Raw genomic sequence first — 15612 nt, 5'->3', positions numbered from 1 at the left:
ACCACTGTGCCCTGAGGCTCCTATACTATGTAAGGCAGATATTTTCTTCTCAAGCTCCTTGCAGAAGGAAATGGAAGGGCAAAGGTTACCCTGATAGTCCCTTATTCCTTTTACCTACGAAAGCACAATGGAAAAACTAGTTTTTTGCCTTCCACTTCATAGGTTACTACTTGTAGGGTGTAGGAAAATACTGATATGATGATGTCACTCTACTCTTTATTTTGTTGTTATATCTACGTATGTTTCAAACTACATATTCCTTGGAAGGTGCAACTTCTTGGCGTCCATGCATCTCCTTGTGATACATTGTATGAGCCAAAAACTCCCGTCAGAAGCAGAAACAATCTTACTTTTAAAACAATACAGATATTTTCAGGTTTATTTTTACTGAATGATAGCTACATTTGTGGCAAAAATTGTCCACCCAATGTTCAGAGTTTAGACATAACACCAAAGTTAAGTACAGCCAAAATCCTGTTGTTTTAGTATAGCAAATCAGTCTAGAGTAGGCCCATTGGATCAGTGAAAATGTAGTGAGTAAATTCCATTGATTCAAATGAGTCTAGTCTAACTGAGATTTACTTCAGCATGGTTAGTCAGAGTTAGAGTAGGCCCATTTGAAGCAGTGGTACTGTAGTAAATCACAGTTTTGAATAGAACCATTTGAATCAATGGAACTTACAGGGGACTTGATTCTCTATATACCTTTTTATTCAGTGGGCCTACTCTAATATGATGTACTACACGAAACAACAGAATTTTGGCTTATGATTACTTACTCTGTAATTTTACTATAAACACTTTGTTTTCAATGCACAGGTTGTCAATAGTGAATACTCTTAACACAATGTTCACAACCTGTGATCCATTAGAAGTTCAGATCAAAGAAATGTGCTCCTAGTCTTTCTAAAAAAAAACCCCCACAATAATAATCTCAAGCATCCTTGCCCTATAACTGTAATTATTTATCAAAACCTAGGATGATCCTAGTACATTGGCATTTTGTGCAGGATATATATTACCTTTTAGATGTTGCTGGACTGCCACGTTTAACATCCCGCATAATTTGATGCACTAACTCTGGCTGATAGGAGATGATGCCCCAATATCAGGAGGCTGTGTGTTCTCTACCCCTTATTTAGGGTTGCCAGTAAAGCTTTAAAAGGGTGTTTGTGGATTTATTTGAGAAGATGTTCCTAAGCAAAGAGACTTCATTCGTCCTCTTTCATTTTCTTCTGTTAAACATTTATCACAGAACGCACATTCCATAATAGCAATTTCTATCTGATTATTGGGATAATGGTCTTTTAATTGGATTGCAGTCAGTGCTAAACTGATACTGATTAATGATGAGAATGATTGAACTTGATTGACATTAAGTAAGCATGCTTTGTTTTTATTTAGTTATTTGCAAGAAGCTGATTGTGAATTAATTATTCCAAGGCATCCAATTCACTTTTTTTCACAGATTGCAGAAGGAGCAGACATGCTACTAAGAATATGGACAAGCTCTAACAGATGCAAGCTCTTCAGAACAATCTGATTTGCTTTGAGAAAAGTGCTTCACTCATTACTCTGTAGGAAGTAGTAATCCACTTCATTTTACAAATATTTCAGTTTCTCATGGTAGCTTTTTTTTTCTTTTGATGATGAGAGGTAGAATATAGACATTAGGTGATGACAGATGTGTCAATTAAATGGCAGACACAGCTGTTCATACCTAGTGTCATAACTTGATAAAAACCAGACACAAACAGAAAAATAAGGAAATGTGTAGCAAAAAATCTTGACCCTCTAGGATCTGGTTTTTAATGTTTAAATGTTGATTTTTATTTAATTTTTAAAAAATATGTATGGAGATGTATGTACTTAACTTTGAAGTTCTTTAGAACTGGCTTAGATGTCACTGTTCCTAGCCAATAGGTAGGAAGTAAATTTTCCTCATTAAAACTCTCCCATGCTTAAAATCTGCAGCGCCAAGGGTTTTGCTCCATTTAATAGCTTGTAACATAACGGACCTCACTTCAATATTACAATTAATGGTACATCTGTCTTTTTCCTTACATACGAGAGCATTTTCCAGGCATTACTATTTCCTTCCTAGAAACACTGTGGTTCTCTCTGTCTTTATTCACAAGTGGCTGCAAATATAGAAAATCTATTACTGGATAAATTTGAAGGACAACTCATATGAATGAAAATTGTTATGTTTTAATTATCATGTTCTCATGTCACTTCTCCTAAGTGTGAGCCGTCCAGATGTAAGTCAAAACCGTATTATTAAGTGGCTGGTGTAAATACCACAAATAAAAATGAAATAAACAATAGATGTTTCCCATTTCACCTTTGTTTTGAAGATCAGAAAGTAATTTGGGAACTGTCAGGAAAATGTTTTTTTAATCAGTTCAAACTGGCATTTAATGAGCTATTATTATGCAAATATTCCTCAACACAACTTTGAATTAGTTCAGTATTTTTGATAATGTGACAAACATTCCAGGTGCAGAACTCTCTCTTGGTCTTCATTAGGCCTGGGCTGGCCATTACCCAGACTGAGGTGATCACAGCAGGCAGAAGAGCTCTGATGGTGCCAGCAGAGCTATCATCACCTACCACTCTCTACTGCCTGAGCTGGCTGCATCAGCCATCATCAGCAGCTTCTTTCTTACCACTGGTACTGCCCACTTGTGTGCCCTAGCTACCCCTTGGCCAGCTGTATGATTGATACCTGAGTCAAAGGGTCCTTGGACCTCGCCATTATGGGACCATAACAGTCCCCCAAATACTGCAAAATCCTTCTGAACTGTTTCCCATATTGCTTTGTCCAAGGTAATATTCATATGGCGAGCTGTGGCACGCGTGCCATAGGTTCGCCGTCACTGCTATAGAGTATAGCTTTAGCGACACACCTTTGCAGAGTAACAGCATCCAGTATCACTGTATAAACATGTGTCTTATTGGGGTTACATTCTATTGTACCTGAAAAATTGGTCTATAGCCCATGAAACCTTATGCCAAGGAAAACTAATTAGTCTTTAAGGTATCACAAGGTCCTTTGTTGTATTTGCTGCAGCAGATTAGCATGGTTATGTGCTGTGGTGGAGATATTACATGTTCTTGTGTTAACTGAAAAATATTTCATTGTTCTCAACTGCGGTCATTCTTCTGCAGCAATGATGCCTCCTTTGTCAACTAGAATGTGCCACAGAATAACAATTCAAAGCAGAGTTGTTGGTATTAATATAGGACCATTAGTATACATAGTGTATTACAGAGCACAAGTATCCAGATCCCTCTCTCAAGGAGCTTACAATCCAAAGTCTGACAAGAGAAATTATAGAGAAGAGGGAATAGGAGTGAATAGTTTCAAGAACATGTGCTTGTGCAGGCATAGTTGTGGTGGAGCAAGGAAGGGAAATATGTTGTCCTTTGGATGTCTGATCAGTCCTAACCATCAGAGTCGGTGGTGAGCGAACATGGGAGTTGCAGTTCAGCATCTAGAGGGCTACATGTTCTGTATTCCTTCAGTAGGACATAGCATTTCTGTAATGCACTTCTTGGAGAGAATTGAGCAGAGTGAGGAAAAAGTGAAGTGTGGTTCCCAAAATAGCTATGCTGAGGAGAAGTAACATCATGATGAACTGATTTGAGACTATTACATATATTGAATTATGTGAATCTGGGAATTTTATTTAGGATTCTAGGTTATACTCCTTCCTTCCATTGTGAGGGAACTCTGAAATATAGAAATAATTTCCTGAAATATCTGCATAGTTCTCGCAGACAATTACTGGGTTGCTGCCTCTTTTCCCTCCCTTTTCCCACCCCCATCCCCATGCAGTTCTAAAATAGTGTGTCTTTCAGCTTCTTTAATGGTCATCAGTGGAATGCTTCTAATTGGAACATTGGCAGAGTGCTTCCTGTTTCAGCAAATATTTGCTTTGGTGTAAGTGTATTACTTATTCTCAGCTGGTCTCAATTTACTTTCACTTGGTCAAGGATGGGTGTGTTTGCTTTCCCTTTGCAGATGCAAGCCATAGCGAACATGATTACACAGAGTGATCACTTGTGCCCTGCTGGAGGGAGATTGCTTAAGGTCTCCATAGTGCTCACCCCGCCTTCCATAATTTTACTATGCCATTTAAACATTAAAAACTTCAAGTAGGAGAGAAGATTAAAGAAGTGCCCTGAATACTGTAGAAATCGTCTATTACAAATGTGAAATCCTTGAGCAACTCAGGTAGTCTAGAAAGCAAGGCAGGAATGCATCTTCCCATGGGGTGCAGCTTTCTTTTCTAATGTGTTGGATATAATCAGCATGATTATACAGTATGGCATGATTATATATAAAACAATACACAGAATGGCTACCCAGTGAAACAGATGAGTGAAAGAATGAACAAGAGTAGTTGGAATTTCAGAACAACTCTTCCCAACACAGTATTTTCTGGTGTGCACTGTATTAAAGGATGGGATTCCTGGAATTAAAGGACTTCTACTCCCATAAATCAGCAGGGAATGAAAGCCCTTGTATTGGCAGGAGGTAGAGCAGCCTTCCCACTTCCATGCTGTTCCCCTGCCACCTTCATCTACCATCGGTAAGAAAAGCACCTCGTTTACCCACTGAACTGTAGGAATGAAGAAATTAACTGAGACTTGCCAAGGTGCATAACGAACAAGTTGAAACGGAGGCTGCCTCCAGCAGAATGAATCCAAGAGGGTCATTATAATGCAGACAGAACAACTTCCATTAAGAACCAGCAGAGAACATTCCCTCTCTTTCCTGCTGCCTGCAACACTGAATCCTTAAACTCTGCTCCACAGGGCTGGGAAATGCTCCAGAGCTGATTTTTATTCACTGCAGATGGGGGGAGTCCTATCATTTTAGCATATGCCTGCTAGCTCAATGTTGACATTAGGGTTGTACACTTTACCTCCGAGCGGACCTGTACAGAGTAGACCTGAGTTCACCGTTACACTCGTAGATACAATTACATAAGAATACATACCACTGAATCACAGTTAGGAAGTAAGATTAAAAAACAAACGTGTATAACACATTAATTACTTCTTATGTTGATAAGGAAGGCATCGCTATTAGAGATAGGCATGAACTGCGGTTTTGGTGATACAGCACAATTCATTTTCTAACAGAACAGCTGATACACCGTTTGGCACCCCCACCCCCTCCAGTGGGCACCCACTTCGTGGCAGCACCCAGCCCAACATCCTCTAGGCGCTGCCTCTGTGTGGGCACCCACTCAAGCGGGTGGAGCACCAAACAGCAGATCAGCTGTTTGTCTAGGAAACAAATTGCACTGAACCACCAAACAAGCAGTTCATGCCCATCTTTTATCACTATGTTATATGAATTTAAAATTATGTAAATAATACTTTATTGGAAAACTTTCTGAAGAATTACCATTGGGGACACACGTGTACATATGTGTGAGTGGGTGTGCATTGGTGTTTTATATATGTTATTGTATTTTATCTCTGTTGTGGGCCGCCTAGAGTAGTCCACCGCGACTAGATAGGCGGGATATTAAATAAATAAATAAATAAATAAATAAATAAATAAATAAATAAATAAATAAATAAATAAATATAATAATAATAATAATAATAATAATAATAATAATAATAATAATAATAATAATAATAATAATAATAATAATAATAATAATAATAATAATAATAATAATAATAATAATAATAATAATAATAATAATAATAATAATAAATATGAAATTCATACAGGCTGTCCTCACCTCTTCTGAAATAATAAATTCAATGAATGAAGTCAGAACTGGTCAGCTTTAGAGAAAGAAAAATCACTGTAACAAACTGCAGTTCTTTCACATATCTAGTGATTCACTCATATGAAAATCTTGATGCAAAATCAAACAAGCGCAATCCTTTACTTTGCAACATTGCCCTATTTTTACATTAGTGCAAATATACCTGCACATCATTATACAGTATAACCTGTGTAAGTACTTTTCTATTTGGCTTGTGGACAGCATCTCTTGGTTTTGCCTCAAGCTTGCTTCTTGTTATGTCTCATATGAGCAGGAAAATGATCAAGAAAAATGGTAGCAAGTACCTTCTGATGCAATGGCATACACCCCATCACCACAGTGAATAATTAAGCTGACACTGCTTTTTAGAATTAACTTTCCCTTGAAACCTTGAGAATGAGTCATAAAAACTGATGGCTACTACTGTAGGCCCCCTTGTTATGCTCCAGAATTGGGAAGTTTTCACTCTCCAAATGTTTTAGACTTCATCTTTCAAAAGTCACAGCCAGCATAGCTAACAATAGGAATTATGGTACAGCATTTGTACTCTAAAACATCTGCAAAGGTTCCCTAAACATCTGTCAATGTTTGCAACAGGGATGATTGTACTAATAGGTTAGAAGTTGAACTCCAATTTGGAAATGACTGCAAAGTTTTGAGCAAAACAAAATATATAGGACTAGATCCTGATGTCAGCCAGAGTAGGCCCAATGGATCCTGTATAAGTATTGATGCACTAGTCAGCAATTGATTTAATGGGTCTCCTTTAGGTAGGGTTGTCAAATGGTTTTAAGCCATAGCCATTTGACTAAAGAACTTGTGCTTTTCAAACACTTTCACACTTTGGTGGACAAAGTTGACTCAATTCAAGGAAAATCTTTATTCTATCTTTGTCAAGCCTCTCCTATCATTTCTTCCTCTGCAGAAATTTAATACTTCACAGCATCTGCCCTCTCAAGTCAGCCTGAAGTCATTAGAGAATAACAGCACTATTTTTTGTGTACACAAGTCATTAAATGTTGTTTGGGGTTTTACTGCTGCTCAGGAAGAACAGACGGGATATTGTTTACCATGAGTTCTTTTCTTAATGGAATAATGCAAACTCACTGTCACATTCTATCCACACTTGTTCAAATGGCCTGGGTAGGGGAAGGAAGGTGGCGAGGGTGCTATATTTGGAGATTAATCAGTTACTTTGCACAAACATAGCAAGTTTATGTTTAGTCAGTGCTTTGATAGGAGACTCTAAATGCTTTGTAATTGATTCCTCCCTCTCCCAACATTTCATAAACTGCTTTAGGAGTTCATCTACCTGAAATTTTAATGTTTGAGATGAAATAATAGTAAATGTTAAAAAAATGACGAGGAAGAAGAATATGAAGAATTCTAGAGCCAAACTATAAGAGACATTAGCAATCATATATTCTGTATTTCTTCTTAGTAAATGTAAGAAAAGGAGGGATTAGATTGGAGGTAAATTTGAATGGCAAATTCTTTTTGTTCTACTGCCTCCCTGTATAAATCCCCAAATGTCCAAATTGCCTTTGCCTGAGGATTAAAGGTGCAGTCTGGGGAGAAAAGTGGTAGATTGGGGAAATAAATAATATGCAGATGATTAAATCTCCATCTTCTCACACCATGGTGCCAATCTATTCACTACCACTTCAGCTTGGGGGGAAAAAGATTCTGATCTTAAATCTTCAACATCAAGTGTGTTTTGATCCCTGGAATGAGCTCCTGAAGTTATATTTTCTTTTCTATTACAAACCAAAATACACTTATTTGTCTATGATTTCCACTGCCTGCTTTGATTTTAAGTCCTGCAGCAGTAAAGTATAAGTGGCTTTTGTGCCAGAGAAAACTAAGATTGCATCAAAGCAACCTAGTTAGCAAGGTTACTTCTTCTGCCCTTGTGTGAAGTGTAAAGAGCTTCCTTAATGTTTATCTGCTGAATCTGTGAATGAGTCCATAGTCATAGTCAATGATTATATGGAATATAATTTCAATTTTATACTCTCCCATCAATAGAGAAAGCTTTTTAGCATGAATTGACAGTCACATTTAACATGGTGATTTTTTTGTTGTTGATCATGACATTATTTAGAAATGACCTTCTTTCATCTTAACACCTATTTCTACTGTAACCTTGCTGTACTGCATAGATAGTTTGAAATTCTAGCAAATTGTGTCCTATCTTGCATTTCAAAAAATGAGGCTGTGTTCCTGGCTTTTAATACAATCAATTTATCTTCTCATGGTGTTTTCAGATGTCATGTCTCTTCTTGGAAGTTGACAGATAATGTGTGGTAAATGAGATGTGGTAAATGAGATGTTACTAACATTATGATAGTCCTTAGTTTGGTGATGATCACTTTAACAACATTTGTAGAAACATTCCCACTCAAAGAAATAACTGAAGATATTGATATCTGAACAACAATGTTCAAGGTCTTATGAAACCACACAGATGCTAGGATATTTATGATGTATAATACTGACATTCATGAAAGTCACAAAAAAACCCCCATGATATTGCTGTCAATAGGATTCTGGACTGTTCCAAAAAAGCTGCAGTTCTTCAAACCCTTTTCAATTAAGAACACATAGGAGGTTTTCATGCCATGTAATCTGGGAGACCAGTAAAACACTTATCAGTGGTTGTTTTATGTGACATATATCATCCCTTCTAAAGAAAGAAGAAAGCTGTGATGGATATAGACTGGAATTAGAGCATGATAAGGCTTGATATATCTGTACAAAGATAAGCACTATTAGTAAAGGCTAGAGATGGGCATGAACCAGAAAACTGACAAGTCATGATGGTTTGTGGTTCATGGCCTGAGGATATTACTTTTCCCCCCAAGGTTACCCTGATATCTTTAGCATAATAAAACCCCATGCCCTGATCTTAGAAGAATTAAATGTTATGTCTCGCTCAAAAGTTGAGGAAAGATTCCACTTTAGTGGCCTCTTACTTAAAAAAAAACCTTTATGGTTAAGATTACATAATCTTAGGGTACTTATTAATTATATAAGAAATAAATATTGTGCATGTATAACTAACAAAAATAAAGCTAAATTGTTTGTAGTTTCTAGGTTTTGAGATGCAAAGGATATATTTGATCACCTTAAATGGTGGTCTTTTTGAATCCATATTTTGAAAAAAATTAAGAAGTTGTTTTTGCTTGTCTTGCAACATTATGTAAGAAAACTATCTATCTATCTATCTATCTATCTATCTAGCTATCTAGCTATCTAGCTATCTAGCTATCTAGCTATCTAGTTAGTTAGTTAGTTAGTTAGTTAGTTAGTTAGTTAGTTAGTGCCATACAGTAGGTAGTTTATAATCAGAAGAAGAAGAAATTAACTCATTCCATAAACCCAAAATTAAACTTAAAAAATACAACTACAACTACAAATAATTAACAGACTAGCTAAAACCTAAGTGATGGCAGGATCAGGTGACTCACTTAGAGATTGACTCAGAAGAGAATGTCCTTAAATACTTTTTTAGTGTCTTTAGCATACTCTTTAAGGTTAGAAGGGAGGGGGCACTGGCACAGCTCTAATGGGATCCCATCCATAAGGACAGAGCCAAATTAGTCAACTTTGCCTCCCCCAACATTTTATCCAGATTCAGTTTTAGTCTATTGGCCTTTACCTCTTCCAGAATCATGGTGAAGCAGTGTTTGATGGCCCAGATAGCCTCCAGAAGATGTAAAAGAGAGATAGAGTTGGGTATCATTAGCATACTGATGAAAATGCACTCCAAATCCTTGAATGGTCTTGCCTCTCATAAATATTGAATAGTATTGGGGAGATTGACAACCTCTGTGGAACCCCACAGCTTAGGGTCCATGGGGCTGAAAATTCCTCCCCAAGCTGAACTCTCTGGACCCATCCATTGAGAAAGAATCAGAACCGGCTAAGTGCTAGCCCTCTAACCCACACTCCCAATAGCCTGTCCAGGAGGATACTGCGGTCAATAATATCAAGTCACTGAGAGATCAAGGAGTACTAGAACCAGTCAGCAGTGTAACCTCCTTTCAAGTGAAAAGGGAATGTTGATCTGTGGTCTTGATTTCTTTGCTTTGTGGGATTCAGCTTCAGCCATAACTTCAAGACTGATTAAAAGAAAGCAAAAAATATTTCCTTTTTCCTTTCTTTCCTCTTTGTTAATTTTTCTGTAGTGTGCTTTGCAAATAGCAAAAAGTAATGTATCACTGCAGATTGGAAGCATTTAGTTTATTTTCCGTTGTTTAAAATATTCTTTGTCAAAACTCTGTTTCACATCCTGTAGTTACTGGACGGAATCAGGGGAATACTATTTGTTTAAGATTTTTAATGCATTGTTCAACCTGCAATCCCTACTCCCACCCCCACCCTTGGAGGCTTAGGGAGAGGCTTAGAAAGATCAGTCCCAGCCGTTAGGCTTATAGTCTAAAATTTAGGACAGGTGACAGAGAGCAAGAAATAAAATAAACAGTTTTATTTTTGTTCTTATAATGACTCTAACCTGTATGGTATTCTTGATACAGAATGACTCAATAAAGGAAGCCATAGTTTGTAGTCCACAGAACCTGAACAGGGCTGCTTATGAAAGGACCTTCTGAAGGCTGTCAATTAACTCATGGAGTTGCCATGGGTTGGAGGCAGCTTGATGGCACATAACAAGACTTTGCACTGTTCAAAAGGAGAAAGGACCAAATATTCATGCAACTAGGCAAGGGCTGTGGCTCAGTGGTAGATCACACACTTTTCATGTAGAAAGTTCTTGGAACAATATGCAGTGTTTTCAAGTAGGACTCAGAATCCTTTCTGAGATCCCAGCAAGCCTCTTTCAATTAGTGTTGATAATGCTGCATTAGATGTCCAATGAGTTAAGTAATAAGACTCAGTAAAGTGTGACCCTGGTCTCATTCTGTACCTTTGCCTGATGGAATGGCAGCTGGCAGGTCACCGGGGTGCAGTTGAGAGCAGCCTGATGGGAGGGATTCTGAGCAAGGCTGTGGGTGGCAAGTCCATTTGCTATAAGATGCAACATTTAGCTCTAATGTTACGCTAGTGTCTGAGTGCTAATGCAACAAAAGTGTTGTTGTTCCTCCTTCCTCCCGCAGTTACAGCACGGGCACACCTGGAAAGCCTCACATGGTTCCTGAAATACCTTATCTGGTTCTTAATTTTTGTTTTTATGAATTGCTTTTAAGTGAATACTTTCTCTTAGGCTGAAGAACAATTGACTTGTACAATAGAGATGCGCTGGTGTGGTTTTTAAAATCTCAGGACATGGAAGGTTTTCCTGCCATTCCTTTCCCACACTTTCCTCTAGATTCTGGTTCTGAGCAACATAGTGGAATAATAGCGTCAGAAAGTAACCAGGATACACTTATTTTTAGTTGCAGGGTTAATTTTTAACAGCCCAGAGTGAAACGAATCTTTTGATGACTGAGCATAATGGTGTAAAATGGTGTGAGACTTCCGTACAAGTTCTTTTGGCTTCCTAAAACATTAGTCAGCAGCTTTAGCTGCCATAGACTAACCTAGGTATTTCAAAGTGTCCTTTCTCTGACCTATTCAGCTTTGTCGTTGGAGTAAGGGTAAAGAAAGTGAACTTTTGTGAAAGTTTCTTGGAGAATATGCAAACTCCAGTCTCCTGTCATTTGCTGTGCAAAGTCAAGTGAACAGACTAGCCACTTCTTACCAGACTTGTTCATTCTGCATTGTTTCTTCTTCATCTTCGGCAAAACACTGTTAACTTATTGTGGGTTTTTCACCCATTGTAGCCTATCGCCCAAGTGGGCAATCAAAAACATGGATGCAAAATGCAAGGCAGCCAATTATTTAATCCTAAGGAACAAACCTTATCCTAAGGGACATGGTGGCGCTGCGGGCTAAACTGCAGAAGCTTGTGCTGCAGGGTCAGAAGACCAGCAGTCGTAAGATCGAATCCATGCAACAGAAAGCCAGTAAATTAACAGGAAAACCACAGGGAATTAGAATAAGGGGAAAAAATTAAAATGCCCTTTGCTTGGATTCTCTAATTCCTTATACAGTTTTAAGTTACACCAGCCCAATAATCACATCAGAAAGAGATTTCGCCAGTCAAAAAACTACTTACCACCCTAAGTTAAGGTATGTTCAGGAAGACACATAACCAACACATGGTTCAATAAGATTAAAAAGGTGACCTCACCTCAGCCAGGTGACTTTTGAATTTTAACATCATTTAATTTTGGACCTACCATCAATAACTTGATGCATAGCCTTGAAGAAGATGTTCGTTTGTTTGTTTTTTATTCCTAATGGTCAGATAAAGGTATCACCTGTTCCTGCATTAGTAAAGTTTTATCAAAACCATTTTTGTGAGTTTTCCTGCCTTCTGGAGGCAAATTCTTGGGCATCTGTGTCAAAAGGTCAACTTGCTGATCTTCTTATCTTAATCATGACTGACCATCTGGCCAGCAGAACAGTGAAGGAAAAAACTGGCATTATTCTAAGTTTTCAAATTAGACCTGAGTATGTGAAGCTTACAGAGCGTTATAACAATATTCTTGCCATTACATATCTCATTAAGTGAAACATTTTTTCTTTCTTTCATTGACCTGCAACAATGTTCTGGCACTATCTCTCCTACTGATCTTTGACTCTGTTTCCACTCTCAATATCAGTAACATCCTTCATTAAAAAAAATCACAATGAATTTCTGCTGTTGCAGCTATTCATTGGGCATCCTGGCAGTTCTGTCTGCACATTTCCTTTACCAAAAACCAAACCTGCCTCAGTCCTAATGCATGAACCTGGTTACAATTTAATCTGTCTCAAGGTCTCTGCAGGTCCTGTTAAATTGATCGTGGAGTGTCCGGGGGCATTGGGGGTTTGCAAAAATTGTACAGGTTCAGCTATAAAAAATAATGGAGCCCACAATTCCAGAGGGAAAACTATATATAGGAAACACATGAAGTTGAGTTCCGGATAGCAAGACATAAAAATGAAATGAATTGTGACAAGAGTATTGGTGCAGACATAGTCTTAACACGTTGGTTACAACAGTCCATTGTCTGCTGAGCCATTTCTTAGGTTTACTCTAGCACTGCAGTAATCGGAGTATAATTACACTGAAGGCATATTTTGCAACTGGTTCCCTTTCAGCTGAGCTTAAGAACTGTGCCACTGAACTTCATGTACAGATCAGTCTTTTTACAGTAAACAGGATTTGTCTTTAATGTGTGGGTTGAACAAGATGGTCGCTTCCTAAACCTTCCACAGAAGCCGATAAGGGAAACATCATGTTAGCCTCCAATGCTGATGATATCAGCCAGTCTCATAATTAATTCACTGTCAGAGTTTGCTTTTTTTAAAAAATGGAATTTACATCACTCAGTCTTCAATGTAAATAAGGGCATTTCCACACATGACATTAGGTCTGCCTTTGAGCTCCTCCTGTTCTATTTTTATGCCTCTCTGAGAGCTGTTGATGCAGAATAGAAAGCAGAAGGAATGTTGTACCTTCCAGCCCATTTGGTCTTGTGTTTGTTTTACGGACACAGAACATGCAAAATATTATTTTTAGCATCAAGCATAAAAATGTCCCAAGCTGAGAAAGTTTGGATATAACCTTGATATTGGAAAAATGAAAAAATGAAATGTTTTGACTTGCCATTTAGCCTCTCTTTCACAATTTGCCTAAGAAGACCAGGCTGACTTCCTCTCGCTGTTCCCATTTTATGTACACAGCTTTTAGGGATATAAGCTGGTCTGCTTTTGGAATGTTTTCATTTTTACTGATTCTTTTTTATTAACCAAATTAATAATGACAATATTAACAATATTAATCAGTAAATACATTCATGTCTTTCTGTTCCCTTCCTCCCTTCCTCTGCTGCTCTGCTTTTGAAGCAGGTATATAATTCCTTGGATACTGTCTGTGTCCTTTGTCATGTTTTTAAGTTTGTTTTTACTCTATTAGTTTTTGTGTTACACTTTAATTTAGATTTTCTTTTTAATATTAGCACTGTTTCACACATTGGCAGTGTTTGGGAGGTAGAAAGGTATGGTATCAAATAAATAAACAACTCTGTTTAGATTGGAATGGGCATATTGCATGTATTTTGGGGGTGGAAAAGTGTAGTATGAACTTAGTAAATAAATGCCTCTATTTAGGTTGAGGTGGGCAAAGGGTGTTCCTCCAGGTATTGTTGTACTTTAACTCCCAGCATTCTTTACCTTTCCCTAAATGACCTGGACTGATAAAATGTTGCCGTCTAATAATAATTGGAGAACTAAATTTTGCTTCTCTTTCACCACTGTGCCAGGCAGAAAAAAGAGTACAGTGGGGTCTTGACTTGAGAACTTAATCCGTATTGGAAGGTGGTTCTCAAGTCAAAAAGTTCTCAGGTCAAATCTGCATTTCCCATAGGAATGCATTGAAAACCATTTGATCCGTATCTGCTCTTTTCTGTCCATAGAAACTAATGGGAAGCTGCTATTCTGCCTTCGACCACTAGAGGGGGATATTTTGTTTCTTTTTTTCTTAGGTCAAGAAAGGTTCAGGGAAGGCAGGGAAAATACAGTCCAGGCAGTCCAGTACCAGGCAATCTGAAGACTGTCTCCCAATCCACTCTCTAAATGCTGGGAGGAGTGAGGAAGCAGACAGGCACCCTTTTCACTGGCCAACAGTTAACTGAAAGTTCACATTTTGCACTTTCCCTGCCTCCCACGTGGTTTTTTTCAGTTCTTAAATCTAAGTATGTAAGTCAATATTTTCCTATGAGAGTGGTTCTTAAGTCAAAATGTTCTTAACTCAAGCCGTTCTTAAGTCAAGACCCCACTGTAGTAGGTGAAAGCTAGTTCCATACATTACAACATGCAATACTGTAGCAACTTGTTTATGTGAGTCCTGTTTGGCATTGTTTCACACTCACAAATTTTCACATTCCCAAAGAGAACTTTTGCATATCTTCCATTCAAACTGAAGCACAGCAGAATGCCATGGGAGTTATGTTTCTGCATACCACCCATTAGGTGGAATCTTCTTTGAAGACTTTTTGATAGAATAGATTCCTAACTTTTTGCATGAGCTCATGCGTAGGAAAAATGAGTGATGAGGGGTACTGTTCTAGTCTCATCCATTCTCTCTCTAGTTCTGCTTACCTTAAACATGTGGAGAGTGATAAATCTGAAGAAGGGCGGTTTCCACAAGCATAGGGACTCTCCATATGAGTCAGAAACCTGAAAAAATAAGGTTCTGGTTCATGTGGACCACATCTGTTGATAGTGAGGACCTCTTCTTCATAGACATTGAGAGTGACCAGAACTACAGCCAAAAGGATTAAGGCTGGAACATTCTCCCACCTGTATGTTGCCATGTTCCATCTCAAACAGATATGACCAATCCGCAGCCCGTGTGCTTTAGGCATCCCTAGAAGACCTTCTTTGTGGTTCAGTTGGCCAGACTGCAGTTTGGGAGGTAGTGTTAAGGCCGCTCTCTTTTTTCCTGGTTAGTTCCCTTTCATAGCTATTATTTCAGTGATAATATGCATCTAATGGAAGACGGCAGTTTGGTGACAGAACCACAGTTTTGCTCCTTGGCATGCCAAACTTACATCTGGGTGTGCTTAGCAGCTTTCTATTTTTCTACTTGTTTTAGCAATGAAATTAGAGAATAGTAACATTGGGACAGACTTTTAGAGATGTGCCAAAAGCAATATAAACCTATTGTATTTGAATTTCTTCAGGTTAGGATTGATTTAACACATGAAGCAACAGACAAAAAAATGGGATGTCTTCACAGCCAGTGTAGCCTTCATGTACA

At 38.0% G+C, this 15612-nt stretch overlaps 1 protein-coding gene across 4 annotated transcripts in view; it reads left to right on the top strand.

Moving 5' to 3' along the window:
• KCNH1 (potassium voltage-gated channel subfamily H member 1) overlaps positions 1 to 15612 on the top strand; it is a 320211-nt gene that overhangs the window by 188980 nt on the left and 115619 nt on the right. Inside the window, exon 11 of one of the 4 annotated variants that reach the window (XM_020794610.3) lies at positions 1469 to 2327. The exons of the other annotated variants lie outside the window; for them this stretch is intronic. Within the exon in view, the coding sequence (XP_020650269.1) occupies positions 1469 to 1543 (75 nt within the window). The 3' untranslated portion in view covers positions 1544 to 2327. Of the gene's footprint in view, positions 1 to 1468; positions 2328 to 15612 lie in introns of those variants that run through there. 4 annotated transcript variants of the gene reach the window in all.

This window comes from Pogona vitticeps, chromosome 1 (assembly GCF_051106095.1).
Source record: "Pogona vitticeps strain Pit_001003342236 chromosome 1, PviZW2.1, whole genome shotgun sequence".
Classification (NCBI taxonomy): Eukaryota; Metazoa; Chordata; class Lepidosauria; order Squamata; family Agamidae; genus Pogona; species Pogona vitticeps.
Note: the sequence above shows the minus strand (reverse complement) of the source record. Positions and strands in the feature narration are given on the sequence as shown.